General features: G+C 39.9%; 1 protein-coding gene and 1 long non-coding RNA gene across 19 annotated transcripts in view; both read right to left on the bottom strand.

Moving 5' to 3' along the window:
- Positions 1 to 1,272: 1,272 nt before the first annotated feature.
- The window catches only part of camk2d1 (calcium/calmodulin-dependent protein kinase (CaM kinase) II delta 1), a 100,556-nt gene continuing 74,418 nt past the window's right edge, over positions 1,273 to 27,410 (bottom strand). For 2 of the 18 annotated variants that reach the window (XM_031299851.2, XM_031299852.2), the window contains exons 11-20: positions 27,194 to 27,277; positions 24,622 to 24,664; positions 21,474 to 21,514; positions 14,730 to 14,789; positions 12,307 to 12,351; positions 9,529 to 9,577; positions 5,304 to 5,379; positions 5,124 to 5,218; positions 4,318 to 4,546; positions 1,273 to 2,786 (exon numbers count right to left, since the gene is read on the bottom strand). In XM_031299851.2, coding sequence (XP_031155711.1) covers positions 2,783 to 2,786; positions 4,318 to 4,546; positions 5,124 to 5,218; positions 5,304 to 5,379; positions 9,529 to 9,577; positions 12,307 to 12,351; positions 14,730 to 14,789; positions 21,474 to 21,514; positions 24,622 to 24,664; positions 27,194 to 27,277 — 726 coding nt within the window. In that variant the 3' untranslated portion in view covers positions 1,273 to 2,782. Of the gene's footprint in view, positions 2,787 to 4,313; positions 4,547 to 5,123; positions 5,219 to 5,303; positions 5,380 to 9,528; positions 9,578 to 12,306; positions 12,352 to 14,729; positions 14,790 to 19,966; positions 20,000 to 21,473; positions 21,515 to 24,621; positions 24,665 to 27,193; positions 27,278 to 27,410 lie in introns of those variants that run through there. The other 16 variants (XM_031299853.2, XM_031299854.2, XM_031299859.2 and 13 more) reach the window with 12 other exon arrangements.
- On the bottom strand, positions 21,902 to 22,931 carry LOC116049836. The gene is made up of 2 exons (XR_004104916.2): positions 22,894 to 22,931; positions 21,902 to 22,113 (listed from the first exon to the last, which is right to left on the bottom strand). It is a non-coding gene; the product is annotated as an uncharacterized LOC116049836 (long non-coding RNA).

Raw genomic sequence — 27,410 nt, 5'->3', positions numbered from 1 at the left:
GGAACCAATGGGTTTGGGGCCAAGAGCCATAGGTAGGAAGTCAAAAAGTATTGAAAAACCGGCTAACGCATTGTTGGTTTTTGGTCTTTTCATGAGGTTTGTTGACAATAATAAAAAAATATGGAATCACACCAGACTTATCCTTTAAGTTTTTAGACCACATACTATATAACATATGCTTTGCTTTAATTGTTGTTGATTTGACTTTTTCTTATCACTGCTGTCAAAGAATTGACACATCAACCTAGAAATATAAGCAAAGTCCGACTTCTACTGACTACAGTCGCCACATACCGTACACGTAGTTCCTTTATTTATTTATTGCCATCCATTTGTGATCCCTGTATACTCCAGCAGTTGATGCTGAGAGTGGTGTGTCTGTATGTGTGTGCGTTTTTGTGTGTGTTTGAATGTGTTCTGAAACTAAACGTGAAGACAAATGAAGATTTTTTGCCATCATAGACAAACAGGATTTGATTTGAAAGCTGGCTGGATTGTGTACAGGCTTTATCTCCAGTTGAGACTTATCTATGTAACTATGCGATCCTCACGCTGCCGTTTACTTTGTGTGATCCAATGAAGATTAAAATAAATGTCAAAAAGAGACCACTGATTTGATAAATGAGCATCTTGTTTCCATGGTGATAATATATACATATTAACAGTGCAAATATCTATGCGGGCATGTATGACTTTATCAAATTACTAAAAACGTCAACCTGAAACGCTACCAAGGCATCGCAGCTGCAGAGTGTACATGAACAATAAAACTGTACATGTGTCAAATGTGAAGTGATGTCATTCTTTCTAACAGCAGCTAATAGGAGTGCAGCTATTAATCTTATTAATATTTGTCTTGTAAAATCATATTTAAAAAAACAATTCAGGGAAATGGCAGGAAGTAACAAAAATTAATTGATAAAAATGAAGCTGATGAAAATGCTTGTGAATTGAAGAATGGGGTTATACATCGATTGTTTGATATACTGTAAATCCGATTTGATTAAAAACAGTAGGAAAAGATGTGGCCGGGTTAGCTCAGTTGGTAAAGTGGACGCACATATGTAGAGGTTTACTCCTCGACGCAGCGTCCGCAGGTTCGACTCCGACCTGCAGCCCTTTGCTGCATGTCATTCCCCCTCTCTTTTCATGTCTTCAGCTGTCCTGTGGAATTAAAGGCCTACAATGAAATGCCCAAAATAATAATGTTAAAAAATAAATAAATAATAAACAGTAGTAAAAGAGGACAAAATGAAACAAGAACAAACCAAGTCATTTGGCAGAAATCACACATTTTATTGTAATACTAAAACATACATCAGGATTGTCCCATCATGGTCACATTACATACCAGTGTCCCATCTGGAATGTCAATGCATCTTAGAAAGATAGAAAAAAAGAGTGGTGTGTGAGGGACAAATGTGATTAAACAAAAGAATTTTTTTTAGAAGCAAAAAAACCTCAATATGTAAAACACAACTGTAAGCCCCTGTGACTATATCATCAAACCTTTCCCCCATTAGTTTTCTCCCGCTTACATTTTACAACACCCTAATCAAAGTGTTTTTCAGATATGAACCATTAAATATAAATCTGCAAGTGATGCCAACAATCCCTTTTCATTTAACAGTGACACTCAAATAACATAATAGAGTAACAAAACTAAAACGGTGATTTAATGGTCAGTTATTCTGGCTAAAACTCAAATTCTCTCATGACAAAAATGAATGGCTAACTTACTTCCAGAACAGATTTGGCTTTCTTGTAAGTGGCAGCATTCTGACTCTACTTTAGTGTTGTCCAGCGTAAAAACATTGGCGTACACCAGTCATACATAGAATCAAGGTGGGACTCAATCAAAGTTGAAATGGCTTAAAGGAAAGCATTAATAATGAGAAATGGAGGGACAGGCATCAACATCACAATTTCAAAAGTAAACAACAAAATAGCAGATACAATTCACATAATTAGTTCCTTACTGTATGAAAATATGATTTGACTGAAAAGTCACAGAATACCCCTTAAGAATTATATGTACGTCTATAGTCTATACATTCTTGATGGAGCTCCAAACAGACGTGGTAAAACATATGTTTCAATTGATTTTCCCTTTTAAACATGTAGTTAAAATTCAGAGTAAACATACTTGGTGCCAGTGGCAAACCAGAAAACAGATTTTTAAAATGAGCCAACTCGGTTCAAATGGCTACTGCTAAAGATTAAGCAAAGAGCGAGCGATTTACATCAATTACCAAAACTTATACATCACCAAAACAAGAGCAAGCTTGTGCCTGGCCTTTAATAGATGGCAACTCTGAAAGGATACATGAGTAAAAAGCAGATATGTGATATATTGGTCATCGTGCCAAAAGGCAAAAACATCACAAGAGCTTGTGTGTCCTCAATATGTGCAATATTCAAATGAAAAACTGTCACTGGAAGTTTCACATATTTCACCAGCCCATTAATAATGAATCAACCACTGGCTCCTCTGAAACCACTTCTATTGAAAACATACTGATCTAAAAAACTCCTGTAATGAACACCAAACTCTCACTACAAAATGTTGTCAATGAAATCAAGACTTGAAGTTTTCCCCTCTGGGTTTTTTTTTTCATCATGTACAATAATGTTCAGTCCAGCAGGGACAATATGTAAACAACACACTGAGGGGGCGGAGCTCTAGCTGTCGGGGGCTAGGATTGGCTGAGGGATCTGATGGACACTTGGTAGGCGGGGTCTGTTGTAGGCTGGAGGGTGTATGTAGTCAAAGATGGTCGTCTCAACTGAAACACAAATCACATGTGGATTACTACTACTACTTAAAGCCCCTTCCAGGGAGTACACACTACATTTGATGACATTTCACTTCATTCTGTCCTGTAGTTTGTTTTCAATATCAACTATTTTGTATTTTGCTTGATATTCCTTTTTTAGAAACTGGACTATCTAATTTTTTGCCAACGGGGGTCATTACGTCTGCACTAGTACTAGTGCATGCAATGACATTTAAGGTAAAGATGACAAGTTTGAATTTAAGAATTGCAGGAAAGGCCATGGCTTGGTCTTGGTCATTTTAAGACCAACATTTTTAATTTGTGATTTAAATATATGCAATCAATGAGGAGTTTGTGATATGTAGGGTTGGGTAGAAACCCGTTGCTAATGTGGCACCTAAACAACCGGTATCTACCGGACCGAATGACAACGCAGATTTCGGTGCCTCATTTTGGTGGCAGTTTAAAGCAACACTATGTAACTTTTCCCTCTTCGGTCCCCTACAGGTTGTCTCATTGGAACTACAGCTGCAGCTAAAAGTTACATAGTGTTGCTTTAATGGCCGTGCTGCTCTCTGATGCTCTGAAACAGACGTTACAGGCAACAGAAACATCACTGCACGGACGCTAGTCAACACTTCACTTCACACACTGGTCTAAAATGCTAAAAGCTAAACGGTCTTACATGTGGCTGTATTTCACTGGAAAGGATTCCAACAGTCTGCAGCTAAAGACACAGAGGAGACTAGCTGACCTTTGAGACACCATGGACACTGCCGGAGAAACAACACCGACTTCATGGTGCATTCAACTGCACCTCGTAAGCTGAGTGGTGCAACTCTAGAATCTAAGCTGTTGTCGTAAAGTAGCCTTCTGTCATCCAGTGGTTCTTTTTGGGGTTTACAGCAATTGACGGGTGAAATAAGTTATTGTTACATTTTAAATAAAGCGTTTTAATTTGACCATATGGCCTTAGCAATAAACAAGTCGTTCTTTAATGTCACTGACTGTCGTTATCTGCTCCTCTTTTTTTAAGAATCGGTTCAGGCACAGTTTAGGCACCTTTTTACAAGTATTGTTTTAGCACCATTATCGGGAAAAAAAAAAAAAAAAAAAAACTGTACCCAACCTTAGTTGAAAGCTTCACAATAGGCAAGTAAGTGGACCTTGGTTTTCAGATTGTTTTGTCGACTGTCTTTTGTCCAAGGAAAAGAACTGTCAAGCTCAGCTTTTAATTCAACTTTTAGCTAAAATACGGATTGTTTCTTATAGTCTTAATTTGAGAACAATCACTCCATTATTGTTATTATTATTATTATTATTATTTATGATGCGTATTGTTAGTGGCTCGTGGTAACAGCATACACAGCAGATTAATGCAAGGAAGCTGATCAGGGAACAGGGAGACTTCTTACTAAAGTATGTCTTTAGAAAAATAAAATCAGCAGCCAGCAGATTCCTAAAGACCAAAGAATCACATCTCCAGTAGACAGGAAAAAATGGGAGGTGAAGCACCGAGAGGGTGACGGGGGGGCCTTACTTGGTGGGCACAGTGGGCGAGCCGGAACGGTGGAAGTGGATGTTCTGCCACTTGCTGTCGCGGCGGTGCCAGATGCGGGTCTCCTCTGACTGCATGGTGCGAGGCATGCCGTTGCTGTCGATGTACTGGGTGAGGCGGATGTAGGCGATACAGGCGGCCTCGTCCCCGATCAGGTGGACGTGGGGGTTGAGCAGGATGGTGTGGATGGGCTGCTTCCCCTTGGACAGAGCTTCACAGGAGAAGAACATTAAAGCTGTGGTAGGGACTTTAGTTTTGGCGTCGTTGGGCAAAAGTTCCACAACGATCTTTCATATATATGAATAATGTCGTTCAAGTGGTCTGAGAGAAAGATTTCTGCTCCTCCTCTTGACTCTGTGTTTAGACTTTAGATAGATTTCCCGTTACGGGAGACTTTAGCCAATCACCGGTCAATTTAATGAGAGAGCATTCCTATTGGCTGTTTTGTGCATGCATATGCCCGTGCAACAGAGAGGGGAGAGGCAGAGCTGCAGGAAGAGGTCTCACTCTACTTCAAATCCTGTGGTTTTGCAGCTCTAAGACTTAATGCGACAGCTCTTTAAAGAGGTATTTCTGAGGTCTCAGGTCCCCCCAGGTTAACAGCAATGAGTCCGGGGCACATTTGGGGATTCTGCTGATACAGCACTTTAAAAGGGGAATTCCAGTTTATTACAACTTGTGTATATTGTGTACAACTTGTGTAAATATTATAATTATAGCTACAATCCCAAACGTGTTTCTGACAGCTCTGATGCTTCACTCTACCGTGTGAAACACTAGTTATTTACCATTCTCAAAGTAGAAGCGGTGGAAGTCGGTGCCCTCCACCAAGTTGCCCAAGGCCTCCGGCTCGAAGGACGTGAGGCCGGGATCACAGATCTTCCTGAAATAGAACACCACACAGCTATCAGATTCACGGAAGAATGTAGAACATAGAAATCTGTCAGATGAAACTAACATGAACTAACGTGTAGGCTTCAAAGTCGCCGTTGTTGATGGCCTCGATCAGCTGCTCGGTGACTTTAATGACCTCCTGCTTACGAGCTGAGAGACAGAGAAACAAAGAAATTTTAGATTAGATGGGAAACCACCGCTGATAAATATGAAGAGAACCACAAATTAAGGTTAAACGGACCAGTGTGGAACACAAGGACAACATCCAACCAAAATCACAACATCTCAAAAAACACATAGAAATACACTGAATGAAGGAAAGACTGGTAGGTTAGTCAGCTGGGTTCAACATATAACAACAATATTACCTTTCATACTAAGTAGGCGAGCTAGGAAACAATGAATGGAAAGAATAAGAGCTGTTGTTGTGGCACGCACGCACCACGCACCACGCACACCCACACACATTTACCTTCAACAGCTGGTTCACTGCCGTTCCACGCTAACTGAACACTAACAGTCTGCTGCTGTGTTCTGCCGGCTACTGGCTCTGCACTGGTTCCCTCAAGCGACAACAAAACCAAAACACTAACTGCAGAAAGGCGAAACATGCTCCCACGTAAAGTTTGCCTTTTTGTTCCAGAGATAAAACTAGCCTCTGCTGCCTCAGACAGGCTAGTAGTAACAGGAAGAGCTGGATGCAAGCAGAACACCCTCTGATTATATAAAAAGCCTGACACAGCTGATGTAATGTTGTGGACTTTACTTTGCAAATAGAAACTTAGTACTGACCAGGTTTACAAAGACACTATCAGTTTGCTAATGGGGCCCTATGGACACAGCGTACTGTATATAAGAAGTCTTTAACCACCAAAAGGGATAGAAGAAACTACAGTAACTACATCTTTTCCAGTAATTCAGCCAAGCACAATTGCTTTCCATTTCCATTTCGTGACACTTTATATTTCTGCTCTCATCCTAAGGCTGGCTGTCAGTTGAACCTTTTCATACAATAACTTTGTCTTTCCCAATGCTAAAATGATACTTTTTTTTCCCAATGCCTGGGGATGTAAGTGTAAGGTGATCCTTCATTCTTTTAACAACAGAGGTCAAACTTGTCAAATGTTGTGTAAACACAAGCAGTCGACTCGATATTGCTATCTCGTTTCACTTCATTTATTCAGTCTGACATTGTGAGCGTGAGTGACGTATCCGTTTTCAGTCGACACCGGAGCTGTTGCAGTGGGTGCTGGAGTAATGTTTGTCCAAACTCCTGATGTAATAGTTATTTCTGCAAGTGGATTCCAACAGCCTGTACAGCTGTGTCCACCTCTGTCACATTCATGCCGTTGTATTTCCCTGGATATAGGTCCATCAGTAGCTACTAGGGCTGGGTATTGTTCAAAAATCTTCAATTTTACCGAAGGAAGCCTTTATATGCAGGACTCTATCTTTGAAGCAGTATTTTTCTGTGGTATAGTTTCACTTAGCAAAAATTTGTTGCTGGATCAATATAAGTATTTTACATGTCATTTAGCTTTTATCCAAAGCGACTTCCAATTAAGTGCTTACAACTTTGAAGGTACAAACTCCGGACAGCAAGTAGTAACTGCAAAGTAAAGTAAAGTATTTATCAGTTTGACTCAGTATGAAATCTGAGTAGTAGTATCAGTATGAAGAGCTTTGCCTCAGTCAGTGGAATCCTGTCTGAATGCTCCACAGTATCTGTGAAGTGGAAACCATGCCCTCTGAGCTTCTGTCAGCTGTATAATAAATAGTCTTTTCCTCTGGGATCTCCTATTAGAGCATGGACAGAAAGATGGATGGTTGACACACACACACACACACACACACACACACACACACACACACACACACACACACACACACACACACACACAGAGTGATCCTTGGCAGGAGAAGGACTGTCGAGCCGAAAGCAACAAGGAAGTGATGATTTCACCCGCGGACACAAACGCACAACACCGACTAATACTTGACTCTTGTCAGTATTTGTGCTGCTGTCTGAATTTGAGTAGAATGTGTTCCAGTTGGTTTCTGTGCAGACCACACCGATACTATTACTAAACTTAGCACAAAAAGTAAGGACATTTGTGTTTGGTAGATTATTTCTCTGTGGTAACAATGCTTTTGCGCAATACATCTTATACCGTTGGAAAGCCTGTGTAGTTCCCTTTCAAATGGTGCCCCATTTGTAAGGAACATGCATTTGTGGAATGAGCAGCAGCGCTGAGTATGTGGGTTGCGCCCGTGAAAAATTTGCCAAATCTTCTCTGCCGCTTTTCCAAAACTGTAACCCTGAACAGGCCAAAGCCTTGGCTACTACAAGTCTATATAATATGTAACAAATGTCATATAACATGAAGCAAAGTGTTTTAGTTCAGTCTACACATCCTGGCAGATAAAAATTCTTTAACAAGCCCAAGCCTCAGAAAAGCTGTTCAATTAAAGCCCAGAGCACACACAGACACACATTACGATCATAGCCGAGAGTCTGTACCACAACTTGATCACAGAATTCTTCTCAGTTTATACAAGGTCTGTGTTAGAGCCAATGCTTTTTGTGAAATAATCCTAAAATCCTTCAAATGAAACATTCTGAGAAAAAAAAACTCATTTCATTCCCAAAAAAAGGACACTGTGCAGAGAAGTGAGGCTGTGGTGACAGCTTCTGCCCTGTGAGCGGCGCTGTGGGACAGCAGCTCTGACACACAGTGGATGAGGTGTGGTTCAGTTTGGATTCATTAGTCCCACGGATCTTTTTTTTTCATCTAAGTGCCACATGATTTTAAACTTAATTTTCAGAGCATAGGGCATTTTTATAATGGAATATTGTTGAGCTGAAACACAGCTGAGTTAAGGTGACATGTCAATGAGGCTGGAGCTAAATCAAAGTTGTAAAAGCCTGTCCTGTTCCTTTAATGTTGTAATAACTGAAAATTAATGTATCACTATGATGCAATACAACAAGGTGTAGCACTGGGGGGGGAGGGGAGGGGGGAGCTGAATTATCAGAAGCTTCATGCATTTCTTTCACATCTACTGCAGTCAGATTCACGGTGTTCACTCGGAAGGAATCACTTCACATGGGTAGGCACTTGTAATGACATTTTGAACATGTTAAGAGGCTAAAAACAAGTTTATAACTAAGCTTATGACAAAGGATAAACACTTTTACAAAATGTAAAAAACTTGTAGATTCAGATCTCTTTTGTCTGACAGATTTTCTGGTCTATCAAAGGTCATTACTGTAGTGAACAATCCAAAAACAGAAAGACTCAAACAAAAATCAATTCCACCCTTTGGACAACTAGAACAATGTCCACTTCACTGAACTCGAGCCTTGTCCCTTTTCTTTTTACCTCTTTGTTATACTTCAAGGTATCAGGTGTCGGCCGGCTCACACTCAACACAATACTTTTCCAATAGTTGGTGGATTTTACACAGCAGCCCAAAACTTTACTTCAAGTCTTTTTCAAATCCAGATTTTGCTGTATTGCCATCAAATTGTGACTTGACTTAAATAGCGATGAGTGGAATTTAGACTTGTGCTCTATGGAGATTGTTAACTTTTCAGCACTTACCTTAACATTTCCTTAATATAGACCTATGCTGTATCTGGCAATACAACCACTGTTTGTGAGCTTGCACTACTTGTAAATGTAGGTGGTCCTCCCAACTCTGGTTATTGGATTTACATTCGAAAGTGAGTTTAAAGCATAGTTTCTGTCACCCCATGAGGAATTCTAAGTAATGACAAAAAAAAAACCTGTCGGCGCATCCACGACACAAGCCTTCCATGAACGCGCACAACCCACCCCTCCTCCACTCAGTTACTAGTAACCAAGGAGGACATGGAGGATTAAAAAAACATGGACTCTTCAGAAGAGGAAATTATCTTCACTTGAGTTTCTGCGCGGGAAAGTCACCGGACGCCACAATCTTCTGAACATAGTCATACTGAGAAATCCAGAGAGAGTTGTGTGGAGCTGATAGTCTTAATTAGCTTTGTAGCAACTCATTTGGCAATGGCTTGAATGTAACGGACGTTCATTAATATCAAAAAAGTTCCGCACTAAAGCTTTAAGTCAAGGCTAAATGACCTATTCAGCAAAGTGTGTGAATGCCAGAATTTGTGGTAATTAAAACAGATTTTCAAGTCCCATTTCATTTCGTAGTGACGAGGTCAGAGCCCTGACACGGTACCACATATCACAGGAAAGAGTTTAAATGAGTGCCTAGGAGCCGTCTTGCTAACAGAAGGGTATTGGTCCCTACCTCTCACGTCCTCGTCCTCAATGGTGGTATTGGCACTCTCACTGGACTCCTGTGAAACGACAAATAAGAGACATGAGTAAAACTAGCCTAACATGAAAGCCCAAACACGCTGAGTACAGAAGTCAGCTGAGATCAGTACGCGCAGTGCTCCATCACAACAGCTGATCTTTGACTTTGGGTTAGCGCTGCACAATGAATCGTTTTTTTACCGTCATTGCGATATCAACTGGCACAATAAACACATTGCGAAGGGTTGCAACATATAGCGACAGACACGGCGATTTTTTGTGTCAGTTGAAAGAAAATATCAGTAGAAAACTTCACTTTAAAATTTTACTTTTAGTGCTGCCTTTTATACTCAATTCAATGTTAAATTTGTTGGATTTTTAAATTTGTTGTTTGTTGGAAATTATTTCCTTTATTAGTTTAAATTCAACAAGCAGTTTGTTGTATTTTAGCAGAATACTGAAAGCAGCAGAAAGGCAGAACTGAGTACACTTTAATATCTGTTTGTTTATCGCAAGTAATATCTTTATCGCAATATTCAACAACGTTATCGCATATTTTCCTCACAACGTGCAGCCCTATTTTGGGTAGTAGCATCTTATATCAGTGTCAAGATACTTCCCTTCTACAGAACAAAAATGATCAAGCCCTGGATGACTTTCATTTCACGATAAGAAAACAAAATACTTCCCATTATATTAAAGGATAATTCAGGTGTATTAACCATGTGGGTATCATATTTGTAATTGTAGCTGCCATTTCTGTCAGTTATGATTATGAACAGAAATTCATTGTTGAGATGTGGGAACATGGTTACATCGCTACAGAGAAGTGTGATGGGGTTAGAAACATAAGCAGTCAGATTATCCAGGGTATCTAATCCACTGGTTGCAGACTTTTAGATGCTTGAAATCATCCAGCAATTTTTAAGATAAAAAATATTTTCATTTTCCCTTCAAACTACTTTGGCTAACCAGAGGGTTTCTCAGCTATTAAAGGGTAACTACCGTTTTTTTCAACCTGTTTTTCAACCCTATTTTCCTATGGTTTTGTGTCTAAGTGAATGATGGGAACAAAAATCTTTGACATTGGTCCAGTATTAAGCGAGATCGCTGCAGTCGGCAGTGGTGAAACAAGCTACAATGTAAGTTAATAGGACAATTGTCCAGCTTGTCTTTACCTTCACAAAAGTGCTGGTTTTGCCGCTGACAGACTCAGATTATTATTCTAAGTGTCTGACAACATTATGGAAAAGATTTCTAAGGAGGTCGACCTTTAAACTTCGTTGAGACCTTTCTGTTCAACCAGAAACAGCTCTGAAGTCGCTAGCGCTAAACCCACCAGACTACATTTAAAATACTTTTAGCGTGTATAGAGCCAACATATTTTCACATGTAAATTGGTGAACTATGCGTTATAGAGTTGTGATGGTTGGAAAAGTGGATAGACGACCCAACACGTCTTTTCATCGTTTTATTTAGTTTCTGTTGACTTTGAATGAAGTGTGTTATAAGATGCTAAATATTTACATGGAGTCTGGTGGGTTTAGCGAACGCAATTTCGCAGATGTTTTTATGTTTAAAAAAGGATCTTACTTTCTAACAGAAAGGTCGACCTCCTTAGAAATCCTTTCCATAATGTTGTCAGACACTTTGAATAATAATCTGAGTCTGTCAGCGGCAAAACGAGCACTTTTGTGAAGGTAAATACAAGCTGGACAATTGTCCTATTAACTTTGTATCAACATTGTAGCTTGTTTCTCTGCTCCCGACTGCAGCGATCTCTCTTAATACTGGACCAATGTCAAAGATTGTTGTTCTCATCAATCACTTAGACACAAACACATAAGAAAATAGAGTCCAGGTTGAATAAAATGGTAGTCACCCTTTAAGTGAGTACCATCTTATTATTAGCAATCGGAATGATGGCCAAAACTAAAATTGATTTATCTTTTATATGGATTCCCATACACCTCTACATTAATGCTTTTCATCCCTTTGTTAAATAAGGAGTATCTCATGTTGCACGGCACATTGCTTGCACAATGATCCGATCATTGTAGACATAAATACAAAAAAGCTGAATATTGCATTGGTTCAAGCGATGCATTAGGCAAACAGCTGCACACTGTACACTTTATGTAGATACTACAAAACACTATGCACAAGAACAAATACTGTATGTCACACTCCGAGCTACGACACCATCATGTCACTGCACAAAGCAAAAGATACAAGCATGCATGTGTTCCCACACTGTCATCTGATGCTCTATACATGATAATGTAGAGATGGATTCCAGGCTATTCTGTTAAGGCTCAGAACAGCTTTGGTATCCATGGTATATCATAGTCGTTATTTTGTTCCAACAGCATGCATAGTCCCTTTGTCGCGCAACTGCTCAAAACTCATTTTACAGCTACAATGACAGAACATGCTCTTCCAAAGGTTTAACCAGTGGCATGTAGGACGACAAACTCAGTTTTATGTTCAGATCCTACATAATAACAATCACATAAATATCCAGAATAGTAAGTAATACACAAAATTGAACACATAGATGACCAATGTTAAGTCAAAGAATGGCATGCAACAGTTGATAACAGCATGCAATATCTCACAGAAATACCATAGCCCCTTGTTTTAGAAGTGTCAATAACATCCAATGGCACACAAACACTGTCACCAGAAGCAACATTAAAGGTTTACTCTAACTGGCGCACACATCAGCAGCACACCACAGATTCAGACTAGCATCTGCTCAGCTGTGTACCTTGTTTCCATCAGCTGGGTTGTGGATAACAGTGGTTTGAGGCTCCTGATTTGAGAGAACCAACAGTAGGAAGAGAGGTTGGTACAGAACGAAAGTGAGTTAGGAAGAACGTTTGACACAAACGAAAAAACAAGAAGGAGAGACTGACATAACTGCTATTCAGAGGAAAGCAAGTCGGTACTAAAAACAGCATCACTACAGCACGACTACACACCTACACAGTCTATGCTATGGACACATGGGATGTTATGGCAGTGGAAGTTGTGACAATTCCCTGAACATCAATTATATCAAGTGTTACACCACAGATGATCAAGTTTTACCCAACACTGATGAAATCATGACAATAACTGACATTAAACACATTGGTCACACAGCGAAATTAGCCATAGAATACAAACTTCTTTTTCTACAGCTAAAACATCCAGAAAAAGGTTTACGTAAAAATGTAAAAGTGAAGCCTTTGACGAATAACAATTTAACAGATACATTAAACATATACCTGTTTTACTCTAAAGCCGGTGTCTTAATGTTTTTTTTAAGCCAAGGACCCCTTAACTGAGATAGACAGATCAGGGACCCCCTACTACATATATTGTTTAAAATTAAACTTACAATACAATAACGTGTGGGCAGCCTAAAGCCTTTAAACATACCCTTCAATAAGCTGTTACAATAATAATTGTTGGCATGATTTCATACATCATGTTTTAATGTTAAACATACATGTGGCACAGTGAATCCTTAGGATGAACTGTATCTGTAGATGGCTACCTTAGTGACAACCTTACCTATAGGCCGGTTAGCCTATCATTATCATCATCACCTATCATTGCTAATAATAGGTTGGATTAATGTTAAGAAATATTAGTTTTTGAAAAAGACTTCCAAAAATGTAACAATAATTTGGTGGCCCCCCCTACCGTAACTCTGATGACCCCCTAGGGGTCCCGGACACCCTGTTGAAGATCTCTGCTCTAAAGAGAGTAAAGACATCCTTAACACAGGATAGGACCGAGACATAACAGAAGTGAATTATCAGGATGAATTTCCCACTCACACGTATAGTACATGCGTTTGCTGTCCACGAGTGCTATATGACTGTGGAACATGATTCACTTTGACTAAAACCTCTAAAGGGCAGGCTGGGCTATCTGCACGTGAACTCTCAGTGATGCTCATGTTTTCTGACAGAAGTACATGGTCCCTATCCACCACAGGATAACGCCACTGTTGCCATTGCTAGATTTGTGCTGTAAGTGTGCATGGCTACAGTACATGTGACCGTGACTGGTTTGATTTATAGAAGTGAAGGGGTAAAAATCTCCTCATTTCTTGCATAGACAGTGAACAGTGTTATGTGACTATTTTTTTAGGCTTTTGTTGCCTTTATTGGATAAGACCGCTTAAGGCAGGACACCGGGAGAGAAAGGGGAATGACATGCAGTAAAGGGCCACGGGTCAGAATTGAACCTGGGCCGCTGTGGTAAGGACTGAGCCTTGGTACATAAGGGCACATGCTCAACCAAGTGAGCTACCAGGACGCCCCAGGTGATTGGTACTTTTAAGGTTTGGATGGCTGTGGAACTGTCCTGGTTGAATTATCAGTATTATCAGACGTTTGCAACTTTGTCAGAAAATATCTTGTGTGATAAGAAGTCAAAAAGGTACAAACCCTAAAAGATTTGCTTTCTCTTTTCTATCAATCTCATGTCTGTGCACTTTGGAGCTGTAGTCAGAACATTGTTAACTTAGCTTAGCATAAAGACTGGAAGCAGGGGAAACAGCTAGCCTAGTTCTGCCAAAGCTAAAGAATATATCAACACTTCTAAAGTTGACTAATCAACATGTATCCTGTTTGCTTAATCTGTAAACAAACTGAAATGTAAAAATGACAACTTGTGTTTAATGGGAGTGTTCTCAAAGAAATAGTTCCAACATGTAACTCCTCTAAAACCTTTGCATAGAGATTAAACAAAACAAGATACATCATAATCATCGATATTAATGTTTTTACCAACAGTAACTCTCGAAGGATATTGAGGTTATCATTTAAAATATTTACAGTGGTAAAAAATCCACCCAATAGCAAACCAGTGTTGTCTCCAGTTTGGTTGACAACAATGGCTTGAATCCTGTGACAAGAGTACATTAGCCACAGTTGACATACAATGGCCCCAGTGTTGCCATTATAGCCGTCATCAACAACAAAGGAAAATGTAGCAATGCAATAAAATGCATGTGGACAGCTCATGTAACACAACCACTAAAGACATTTGTGGTTCTTAAGCTTTATGGAAAAAAACAATCACCATCGACAATAAAGTGAAAAAGACACACATCACTGAAAGTATGGCCAGATAGACTGTTTGAGACAGACCGGCATGCAGACATGCAGGCAGCAAGGCAGGGAGACAGTGTACCAGAGAAGGAGTGGGGGCAGGCTCTTTGGTGCTGGTGACCACATTGGCCTTGTTGTTGATCTGGAGTGACAGAGTGGACAGACAGGTGGACAGACGGGACAGGGCACAAGTGTCAAGACTTGGTGTTCAAACAATCACTCCTCTAGCAGCTGCTGTGGAGGGAAAAGTGGAGCATTGTGTTCAAGAGTTGCTTTCAAAAATGTTTCAAGTGAGTGTCAGTGAGTCAGTCCATCACTGTGTAAAATATGTGAGCCATCCAGCACCGAACACTCCAGCTTCAGTTTTCAGTCTGAACAGTCATTAAGAACCAAACACCATTGCTAAAAACATCACCAACTTTCATTAAAGGGTAAATTTGTTTTTTTCAACCTGGACCCTATTTTCCTATGTTTGTGTCTAAGTGACTGATGGGAACAACAATCTTTGACATTGGTCCAGTATTAAGTGAGATCGCTGCAGTCAACAAGCTACAATGTAAGTTAATAGGGCTGTGACTACCCAATGTGAGTCGAGTGCAGATGTGAGTTGCGCATGCGTCACTTTGCAACCAGTGTTGGAGCTTCGCAAAGGACGACTTGTGAGGCTTGTTCAAGTTATACAGATATAATGTTTGCCAGGTTATTCTTTGTGAGAAAACTACTACTATGTTTGTTTGTGATCCTCGCTAGAGGCTGAAGTAGCCTACAAGAACATGCTAACGAGACACTTCTGTAATGTCAATACAATAAAAATGGACCTACATAACGAAGTTAGTTCACTGCTGGCTACAAGTTAGCAATCAAACACAACAAAGGCTTTCACTTGAATGGCATTTTGAGCTAACGTTAGCAATCAAACAATCATAGATAGCTAAAATGTTTGACGGATCCGGATCCCTTGGCGTTATGCCGTAAACCGTTTAAATCTGAGCATGCACAACTCACATCTGCACTCGACTCACATCGGGTAGTGACATCGCAATTGTCCAGCTTGTATTTACCTTCACAAAAGTGCTTGTTTTGCCATTGACAGGCTCAGATTAATATTCCAAGTGTCTGACAACATTATGGAAAGGATTTCTAAGGAGGTCTTTCCACTTTTCCCACAATCACAACTCTACTTTTGGTTGAAATGAACACATCATTTACATGTGAAGATATATTGGCTCTATACACGCTAAAGGTACTGTTTTTTTGAGTGAGTCTGGTGCGTTTAGTGCTAGCGATCTCAAACTTTCTGCTTAAACAGAAAGTTCTTAAAGGTCACATATTATGCTTTATCATGTTTTCTGTCATATCTACAATGTTATGTTGGATTTTCATGTTAAATGTGGCCAAAACAAATAATGAGGTAAACGTATTTTAGAAAAATCCCTGTGAGCTAAAACGTTCAGATTTCCAACTATTCTGAACACTCTGGTTTCAACAGTTTTTTCTACTCTCGGCTAAGTGTTACGCAACTCTAAGCCAGCCTTCTATGATTAGTCATCTGCTCCAAGTAGGCAGGACTGGAGTGTTTTTTTTTTTTTTTTTAAGCCACTACGGTGGTGTTAACATTGTCCCACGTAGCTACATGCTAACGGCAGTAAATTCTCCGGGTCACATTACTCCTGAAACATTTTCTGTTTATGTAGTATTTGGTTTAAAAGCCTTTATTTGCAATTTTTGACTGTAGAAATTGCTGTTATATTCCATTAGTGTCAACTGCTAACTATAGTAGCTACGTGCTAATGGCAGTAATGTGTAATCTACGCTGCTAATGTTGTTAAATTCTCCCCAGTTCCTGGTCACATTCCTACTGAAACACGTTCAGAAGCCTTTATCTGTGATTTTTGATGGTAGAAAGTGCTGCTTCATTCCATTAAAATCTAACGTTAGCATACTGCTAACTATTAAGTAACTACATGCTACTGCGACATAGCTGTAATCTCGGCCAATGCTGGTCATTTCTCCCCAAATTCCGGTCACTTTACTGCTGGGACATGTCTGGTTGTGTAATATTTGGTTTAGAAGCCTTTATTGGGGCTTTTTCACGGTACAAAGTCCTGCTATATACTCCGTTGCAGTAGCTCCAGCTGATACTAGTGAACATTCCAGGAAGCGCGCTGGCCAATCAGAGCAGACTGGGCTTTGTCAGGAGGAGGGATTAAAGAGATAGGCGCTCCTACAGAGTGTCTCATACAGAGGGTGAATACAAGTGCAGCAGCCATGGGCAATATGAGAAAAATAAAGTGTTTTTTTTTTTTTTTTTACATTAAAGCATGTAAACATGTTCTAGTATAAAATGCAAGTATAATCCTGAAAATGCTATGTAATAGTTGCCCTTTAAAGAGGTTTTCAATAGGTCTATCTCTGTAGGAATCCTTTCCATAATGTTGTCAGACACTTAGAATAATAATCTAATCTAATAAGAATAATCGGAGCCTGTCAGTGGGAAAACAGCTTTTACTGGACAAAATCGACGATGCAAATTTTCCCCGTAGAGCTACATTGCAGCTCGGTCTGTGCCTGCTGGAATACTGGACCAATTTCAAAGATTGTTGTTCCTATCAGTAACTTACACACAAAAACATAGGAAAATAGGGTCCAGGATGAAAAACCCCAAAATGTCCCTTTAAAAGAAGAGTGAATAACCACATTGGAGCATTCGAATCAGAGGCCTGTCTGCTTATAGTGTGAGATGATAAGCTGTTCTCACGTCTGAGACTTGGATAAGACACCTGAGATACAGTATTCTCCAACATGTTAATGCTTCTATCTTTGTACAAGAGATCATGTCAACCCTATTTGACTGGATGGGTTTACAGTGTATAGCACAAAGAATTGTTAAAGAAAGTTGGCGGGATAATATACAGTATTACCTGATTATGGTGGATTTCTGAGGACTATGGTTAACTGCTCCTTGAGGGGCAACTCAAATTTAGCCAGCGTTGGGTCTAACCTGTAACCAAATCATTCCCTTCTAATACCGAGAATCATATCGCAATCACAGTCAAAATAATCGGTTAGATATTTTTTCTCATATCGTGCAGCCCTAATGTAAACTCCATAATACATGCAAATGTGACTATATAGCCCTCTTCTAGTCTTAAAGGTGCTCTAAGCGATGTCACACGTTTTTTTAGGCTACAACATTTATACATACATACATCTCCTCACTATCTGCTAGCCCCCAGAAAACACTGTAAAAAAAAATCGAGGTCTCTTTGGAAAGCCCAGGCTCTACAAATGGCAACAATAACAAACTGGCCAACCTGCACCACGAAAGATACACAAACAGTGTTCCACAGTCCAGCCAATAACCGACAAGGAGTTGGGGTGGGGGTTGGGGGGTTAGTGCACGGAAGCACGGAAGGGAGGGGGAGGGGATGGGATGAGGAGGAGGGAGGGGCAAGCTAGTCTCATTTTGTTTGAAAATACTTCGAACGTCAACAAGAAGTAACGTCACCCAACATCGCTTAGAGCACCTTTAACAACTTCCCAAAGCGCTTTTACATAGTACAGGAACCATTTACAATCCACACACATTCATACACTGTGGCTGAGGCTGCCATACAAGGTGCCACCTGCTCATCAGATAAACATTCACACCCACACACCGATGGCACAGCATCGGGAGTTCAGTGTCTTGCCCAAGGACACTTCGACATGGGACAGCAGGGCCAGGGATTGAAACACCGACCTTCCTATTGGTAGACGATCAGTCTACCGCCCCAAATATTAAAAAAAATACTAGTTTCAGAATTTTAATAACTGAGGAGAGAAAACCTTGACAATGACAAATCATTTACACAGGAAAACAGTAAAAGTAATCAGATTACTCTTAGTTCCATGTAAACATCACACCTTGTGATGAACTATGTGATGAACATCACCCCTGACCAAGACATGGACATGAATCAGTGTTTTCAAAACAGCATGTTGGACTGTCAGCTATAGCTTCTGAGTCGCATTCTAAAGCTAGAGTCAAATAACCTCTAACTCTAATGAACAAAGAACAGGGTCAGCGTTTGGCATCATCCATTTAATATTATGTGTAAAAATAGAAATAAAACTACAGACTTAGATTTATTCTTATGCTGGGGACACACAATATGACTAAACTTGAGTCACATAAAAAGAAAAAAAAGCATTTTGAAAGAACAGTCACATCTATTGTCTTACTTCTCTTTTTGCACTGATTGAAGCCTAAATACTTTTCGTTAATCTGCTCCAAATGTTATACACAGTGTTGGGGAGTAACGGATTACATGTACTGGCGTTACATATTCAGAATACAAATTATGAGTAACTGTATTCCGTAAGTTACAATTTAAATAGTTGGTATTTAGAATACAGTTACATTGTTGAAATCAATGGATTACATGACGATACTTCTCTGTTTCACAAGTTTATTCACTCTCTAAATAAATTAAGGCAACTCCATGCATTTCCCAGAAGTCCCAATATGAAAACAAAAAAATGAGCTATTTGGGTGATCACTGATAGAGGTAGAGATGGAGCCGGAACCGGCACAACAGAGCCAGGGCAGGAATGTGTTTCTATCTTGGAAATTCAAACAACATTTCACAGTAAAGAAAGAGAAGGGAGAACGAAATATAACTGCAGTGCAACCTCTGCTTGCCAACAACCAACCTCCTTTCAGTGTCCAAATTACTCCCCCTCCAACCTGAGGAAGCATCTTAAAGTAAGTTATTTTTTAGCCAGAGGTAGTCATTTGCTGTAGTTTTACTGGTCACCTTGCTATTTAATAGTTGACGTGCGACTTTACATTCTTCTATGTGCTGATTTACTATCCCCAGAGCCGTAGAAAGACTGACTAGCACCGTTTGACATGCTAGCTAACGTTAGCTAAAATTAGTTCGTGGTAGCAAGACTGCAGTTAGATTTTTGTAGTATGCAGTTCGGGACTACAAATACAAAAATATATCTGCTTGTTCAGATACACATTCAGCCAGTTGGAAAAGAAGACCACAACAGAATAGGCCTGTTCAGTAAGCTACCCCCCCCTCCCAACAGATCCATCAGAACATCTGGAAGAAGGTCTTAAGTTTTATTTAATTGGACTTATTATCTGGATCTTAAAAAGGTGTTCAATGTAAATATATTTTATATATAGAGCTTCACCTCTACCTACACTGTGTGTTCAGTCATGCAGTGCCTCCCCAGCCTGAAGCAGCCTTGTGGGGAAATTTAAATACAAAAAGGGGTTTTCTACTGCTACCCACTGCAGGCATCAGCGAGATCAGTCAGGCCTACCCTCAAAGGTCCGATACCGTCCGTCTTCCTTTTCTGCATCGAGCAGGCACAACACAACGAGAGAGACAATTAACCTAGGCCTGACTGTGCCACGCAAGCACACATTGCTAGATACCACTAGGGTTACGTGAGAAAATGCTCTGCTATTTGGGTGAAGTAACCCTTTAAAGGAAAAAAAACGAGATGATAGTGTTGGTGGAATAGTAATGATAGTTCAGCTGATCAACATCCTAAACAAGGGAGAAATAAATGAGTTAAAGGCAGGGTGTGGACACACCCACCCACCCACACCCACCTAGTGTCAATGGAGGATTTCATCATATGACAGCTGAGTGGAGAATGGCAGAGAGATCTCCCACCCTTAATCATAATTTAACAATCAGTTATTAATTTCCAACAGTTTCCTCAGCTCAGACAGCATATGTCCTCCTCTCACACAGATTGACAATGCAGAGGGGGGTAATTATTGGGAAATATGTGTTACACTCACTTGGGCAAGATTGTACTGAGGCGACATGAGCTTCTGTTTTTACCAGAGCAGTAGTGTTGTTTGAGTCAGTGTTAATTTCGTTGACGAAAAATATTCGTCAACGAACCTTTTTCACAGATGAAAACTAAATAAAAACTAAATAAAAAGTCAGATATGATGACGAAGACTATGACAAAATATGACAGACACTTTAGTCAACAAATAAAAATGAGACGAAAATGTTAGGGAGGGACGAATGGAGAAGAGATCCAATCAGAACCACTCTTTTTTGTGGGACAAGTTGGGAAGAAATCCAATCAGAGTGAATCTTTGAGGGTAGGTTGATTTATGCGGAAGCAGCAGAGCCATTTTAAAAAGCCGCGACAAATGCAGGCGCAACAGCTAAACAAACGCAGCAGCAGTTACACAGGAGGACGAGTTTGCAGAACTTTGCACAGTTTCGAGGACGTTTTCACAACAGTAAGGTTTACATTATACTTAGTTGTGTTTAGTTGCACAGTCTTAGTTACACAGCTTTGGCTGATTTCAGTTGACTTCGCTTGTTAGCAACACGCTAACGTTTTGCAGTGCACCCGGTCCGAGGGCAATGACATGTCTCATGAACAACAGAAATGTCAGAGCTAGGTCTAGGACCAACCGATAAATCTGCGTCTGTATTGCATATTCAAACCTTAATACCATTCCATAACAGACTGATGGATACTTTCAATGACTGGAAATTCTGGAGAAAAATGATATTTAGTCGACTAAAACTAGACTAAGACTAAAAGATTTCAGATGACTAAAATAAGACTAAAACTAAATGGTGTGTTATTCAAAAGACTAAATCAGAATTTGCTGTCAAAATTAACATTGGTTTGAGTTCATTGACCACAATGCACCAGTGTTCAAAGAACACTTACACATGAACTGAAACCTGCTGAGGTGAACAATTTCAAAAGGAGCACATTAGCGTTCTGTACAAGAAACGAAAACAGAAGTGTGAAGACTGAAGAGTGAGAGGGAAGCTGAACTTACCTTGATGCCATCCGCTTTTTTGTTCAGCAGGCTCTTGGCTGCTATGGACAAAAGATAACAATGCAAGGATATAAGTGGCCAAGTGGAAAAAACACACACACACACACACACACACACACACACACACAGTCTATTCAAAGCTGGGCCATAACTAGCAACCTCAGAGGGCACTGAGAAACAGAAACATGCTAATTAAGCCAGGAGATGAAATAAAACTCCGTGAATCATTAGCCTACAGCGTGCAATTACAGTAGATCCCTCTGACAAGACTGTAGGAGACACTGTATGGTATTTAGTGTTCCTTTCTCTGCCCACTTTCACTCAAGCACTTACATGTTTTATCTCAAACATGCTACGGACACACCAATGATTTGTAAGGAGTGAGCTAAAATCATGTGTGTTTTATTTTCAATTATTTTTCTGGGAAAGGGGTGTTAACATGCAAAGACACAAACAGATGATTGGTAGTGGCAGGGGGGAGACAGTGAGGGTTTTTTTATTGCCAGCAGCAAATTGTCGAACCGTACACATGCACGTTTAGGAACTGATAGAGGCTTTGCATTGACATCACATATCTTTTAGCAGCCATATTGGAGGAACATTTTATAAGGGACATTTAAAAAAAAAAAAATTAAATATACTGTGGTAGTCTGTACCACTCAACAGAAATATACAAATTAATGTATTCACTAAAATATTAATTATACTTTTCGGTAACACTTTATTTGAAGGGGTGATCATAAGACTGACATGACACTGTCATTATTATGACATGACATATGTCATGAACATGAAGAAGTCATTTTGAGTGTTCATGACTGTTGTAATTCGGTAAATTATGACACTTTTAATGCAAAGTTAGCATTGTCTGAGATGTCTTTGTCATGACAACGTGTCATGAAAACGTCATTCAAGTGACAGCCTTTGTTGTGTTTGATTGCTAACTTGTAGCCAGCAGTGAACGAACTTCGTTATGTAGGTCCATTTTTATTGTATTGACATTACAGAAGTCTCTCATTAGCAGGTTCTTTTGGCTACTTCAGCCTCCAATGTAGAACTGATATCAAGTATCATGCCGTGAAAATGTGATGCCTTACGCTAAATAATAAATTACTGCTATGTAATGTACCTATCTCATTATTCTGTGGCTAACAGCAAAACAGACCTGAGTGAAATCTGGCCATTGTCGCATAGTGACGCATGCGCAACTCACATCTGCACTCGACTCACATCGGGTAGTGACACCGCCATGGGAATGCACAAACGTTACCGAGATGGTTTTGTTTCCGGGTTTAGCCCTTTGCAGCCCAGGGCTGAGTCAGCTAGCTAATTGGACAGCTGTAACGTTACAGCTAATTGAGCTAACGGCAGCTAACTATAGTTAGCAACAAGTCAAAAACTCAATAAATCACCTCAGAACTGCATTCACTGTCGTCAAACTGGTCTTATAACTTTTAATATATATATATATATATATATATATATATATATATATATATATATATATATATATATATATATATATATATATATATATATATATATATAAAAAGATAAAAAATGAATCACGATTCAATTCTTAAACAGCCTAGGGCGTAATCTACTTGTGATTTCACTTGTTTCAATTCGGACATCACTATGTCTTCTTAGTTTATTTATCTGAAGAGATTTTTTTGTATTTATTTATTTTGATATTTTGTGGGATTTGTTTTAGCGCTGCACGATATGGAGAAAAGTCATATTGCGATTACCAATACTGCGATATAATGGTATCAGGAGTCGATTTGCTTGATAATCAAGGAAAAAGCAGATAATAGGCTACTAATTCCAATTTTGAAATGTGTATTTCTCAACTTGAACATACAGTTAAACAAGCAAAACAAGAAATACATACACAAAAAATGTGTAATACTTCTTTTTATAAATTACCTAAACTTAAAAAACTTAAATTAAATATCAAAAAATCCTTTCAAAATAGGCAATTTTGCTTTGCTCAACACAACAAATAAAATAAATAGAACAATAAATAAAAAAATTACAAATTCATATTAAAATAATACATTTTGTATTCCCTTATAAACGATGGCTTTCAAGATGGGTGTAATATAATATCTAGTGATTAAGTTGCAGTGGAGACAGACAGAGAGCACACAGAACACCTTTTTGTTTACTTAAATCACACAATTCTTCGGTTATGTAATCCCACCGAGTGACATCGCATGAAATCTAATTATTATGATTTTTTAAATTTATAAATACTCTTTTTGCCCGTTTGATGAAAGGACACATCTGTTGTTTTGCACAATTTACATTAAAAAAAGGAATATTCTTCAGTCATTTGTCTGCAGCTCATTCTTTTAAAAGAATCGAAAAAATCTTATCGTGAACTTGAAATCATATTGAACTGGGAGTTGAGTGTATCGTTAGATCCCTAATACGCCATACTGAGTATGCTTCCATAGTAGCAGCACCTTCTGGTCTTTTTAATGTTCCGTAAGCAATATGGCCACCAATGGATGCACTGTGTCAGCTAAGAGCCTGTTACTGATGCTTTGGTAGACATGACATGCCTAAGTACCAAACCTGGCAGTGTAGTGTGACACTGGGAAGAAGAGCCAATTGCACCAAGAACTCTTACCTTACACAGGAGTTACCACACAAGAGCGGGAAGGAAGAAAAACTAAAATCAACAATAAGGTCACTGACATAATACTGCCAACTGAGAAAATCTATGCGAATAAAACAAATGTAATCTTGACTGTCATTTGTCATGAAGAGAAACATCAATGTTTCTTTGTCATGAAGAGACAAATCAATAATATTTGACTCAGTTGAAACACTTTGCCCTTTAGAAGGGACCTGAAGAAGGGACTGCATCGATCTGTGTGGTCATTCAGTCTCTGTTGATAGCTACTGAAAAGAGAGGCCCGGTGGAGCTTATTGGGCTCAAGGCCAGGGGAATTGAAAAAAAAAAAAGCAGAATTCAAAAGAGCAGCATGTAAAACAATACCTAAAAATACACAATGAAGACAGAGTTAGGAGGTGTCAAGAAAATCTCTCCTAAGTAATGATATTTGTGCCTAGAAGGACAGCATGTCTTACAAGGGAACAGTATTTCAAGCATCAATCTTCATTGGTTCAGTCCTACCTGAGAAGTTGCGAGTGGCCAGCATAGTAGTCAGGATAGCACCCTAGGGAGAGAGAAATGGACACTATGTTTACATTGGCTGAAAGGTTAGTTTGCTCCCACTTCAGAGAAGCACAAGAGGAACTTTGTACAGTGATTGGTTCAGACATGTGTATGTCAATACAGTACCAGCAACCGCCCTTTTAAACTGCTAGCTAACTAGCCAGCCACTAAAAGAGTAAAATTGAACAACTTAATGATTCAGCCACACTCTTTTCACAGTGTAGAAAGCCCAATGCTATCGGCAGATGGTGACAACTTCTTTTTTTTGCATTTATCAGCTTTAGAGCTTAGTGGACCAGGGTTTTTAAGAAAAAGACCATTCACTTTCACATCAGAGTTAGGGGTTTTCACATCTATAGTTTGTTTGCTTTGGTCTGAATCAGTTGATGAAGCGAACCAAAATGCGTCATTACAAACCACGCAAGAAGGTTCACTCCTCTTATTGGTCAGATGTGTCTGAGAGAGAAACACTGCAAGCAGCTACAGTTTGCTGCACTGCAGTTTGACACTTCGGAGCAGAGTAGGGGTTGTGCACCGGACACGAACATCCACACCAACCTACTTAACCGGGGCACGCCTGACGTGAACCCCAGTCTCCTGGGTGAAGGGCTGATGTCTATTCGACTCTCGACGAACGGGACTGTTGGGTTTGGGAAAGAAAGACATTTTTCTGTGAAATGCGGGACCTGAACACCAGTCTGTCAGGATGATTGAACCCATGACCTTTGTGTCCTCTAACCAGCGTTTTATCACACTGAGATATCTCATCTGTAGGGGTGTCACAATTCTCCAGTGATTGCAGGTCACTAATTTTTTAGAAGAGTTTAAGGTGAAGTGCTGCCATTCAATTGACGATTTTTGTCGAGCAGTTTTCTCTGTCTTCGCCATGTTTCAAATGTTTGTTTTTTAGCCAGCTCCACCCCGCAGCGTGCAACAACTTAACGAATCGATACTGAAGATCGTTGCCAAAAATTGTAATAATCGATTTTTATGGATGACATGCAATATAATATCTGACCTTTATTCGCAATGTACCACACTACATTGTCAAATTTAAAACATTTATTAACAACATAATGTAACAATAACTTATATAGTCAATTGGAAACTTAAGCAAAATAAGCTGCCATCTAGTTTCTCTTTTGTAACTGCAGTCTTCTTCACAGAAGATGACATCACAACAAAACAAACAAAAACAATAAAACAGCCATGTCCATAGTCTTCTCTGAACAATTAAGTGTCTTAACAAACTATTTCCGAACAGTTGAACACATACTACTCCCTGTGTCCTTCTCCATTTCTACATCAGAAGGGGCACTGAGGCAAGCGTGGCGGAATTGGACACTGACTGCGACTTGTAGCGATCGCCGCTTTTTGGTCCTACACGTCCTGCGTCACAGACACACCCCAAGTCCGCCTGATAATTACGCTGGCAATTGCAAACTGAAATGGCGCTAACACTCACCTGTGGAAGAGGCCGATTCCATCCAATGAGTGGCTCCGTAGCTTGCCAGCCCTCGGCGACGAGTAAAAAGGTCCGGTTTTTTTTTTTAAGCCCCGTTCTAAGCGGATTACTCGTCTTCCTTTCTTCCTCTGTGATTCTACTGGAAAACCCCAACCCCACGCTCACAGCTGTATAGTCTCCGGAGCAACGTCAGAGTATTGGCCGTAGCCAGAGGTAACTCCGCTAAGGAGGCAATCAAAGATTATCAACTAAAAGCAAGAGGCTTCACTATGTTGGTTTTTGGTGTCCCGTGGGGAACCTGACTGTTCTGTTTTGTTTGTGAATTTTGCTAGGGATGAAGAGAACAGTTGTGATTTTAAGAGGAAAAGGATCTATTGAAATTTTAATTGTGGGTTTGTTTGTGACATGGGGGCATGGCCACTTGGCAAGCCGACCAGACGTGACACGGGGGTGTGGCAGCATCGGCGATTCCATTTTTTTTATTCAAAGTTCGAGATTGTGACTTAATTACTCATCTGATACCAATAACTGGTTTAGTGGAGTATTTGATTTCTTCATTTAGGGTGTTAGACCTTAAAATGTAGTGCATCCACCAGTATTGAACCCACAACCTTCAGAACAGGTCATGGGGTATTTATCATGCTGAGTTGTCTGAAGTTGGAAATGTTTGGGTTGGAGGTTGTATTTATCATTCAATTAGATAGGAGAGCCAGGGTAGATGTGTGATGCTAAACACGTCACCACTTCTCTCTCTGTTTGTGGAGTATATAGTTGGTGCTGTTCGAGGTCGGATCATGTTCTCACCACAAACGAACCGCTCCAGAGTTGGATTGAAAGCGTACTGAGATCACCTCATTGAGCAGGTCTCGGTATCGTGTTTGGTTCGCTTTTGGTGGGCACTCCAGTGTGATTGCTGCGTTCTCACCTGCACAAACAAACCGCACCAGCGGGGCAAACAAACCGTAGTGCGATTCAACCGAACTAAACGAGGCAGGTGTGATACCTCCCGAAATGCAACATCTTAACAATAGTACGTCTTGTATAGTAGCTTCTGTTGCCACTCACCTTGAGTTTCCTTCTAGCGTTGAATTTCTTCAGGCACTCCACAGTCTCCTGTCTGTGCATCATGGACGCCACAGTGGAGCGTTGCTGTGGACACAGAGAGACAGTGCGTGCAGTTGGAAGGTGTGTTCACAGCCACAAGCAGTGTTTTGCTAGTAGAAGACTTGATTATATTTAGTGATGATTTTAGCGGATTTGAACGTGTGTGTGGGACACCTAC

This window comes from Sander lucioperca, chromosome 17 (assembly GCF_008315115.2).
Source record: "Sander lucioperca isolate FBNREF2018 chromosome 17, SLUC_FBN_1.2, whole genome shotgun sequence".
In the NCBI taxonomy this organism is placed as follows: Eukaryota; Metazoa; Chordata; class Actinopteri; order Perciformes; family Percidae; genus Sander; species Sander lucioperca.
The sequence above is the reverse complement of the archived record's forward strand: the minus strand, read 5'-3'. Positions and strand labels throughout refer to the sequence as shown.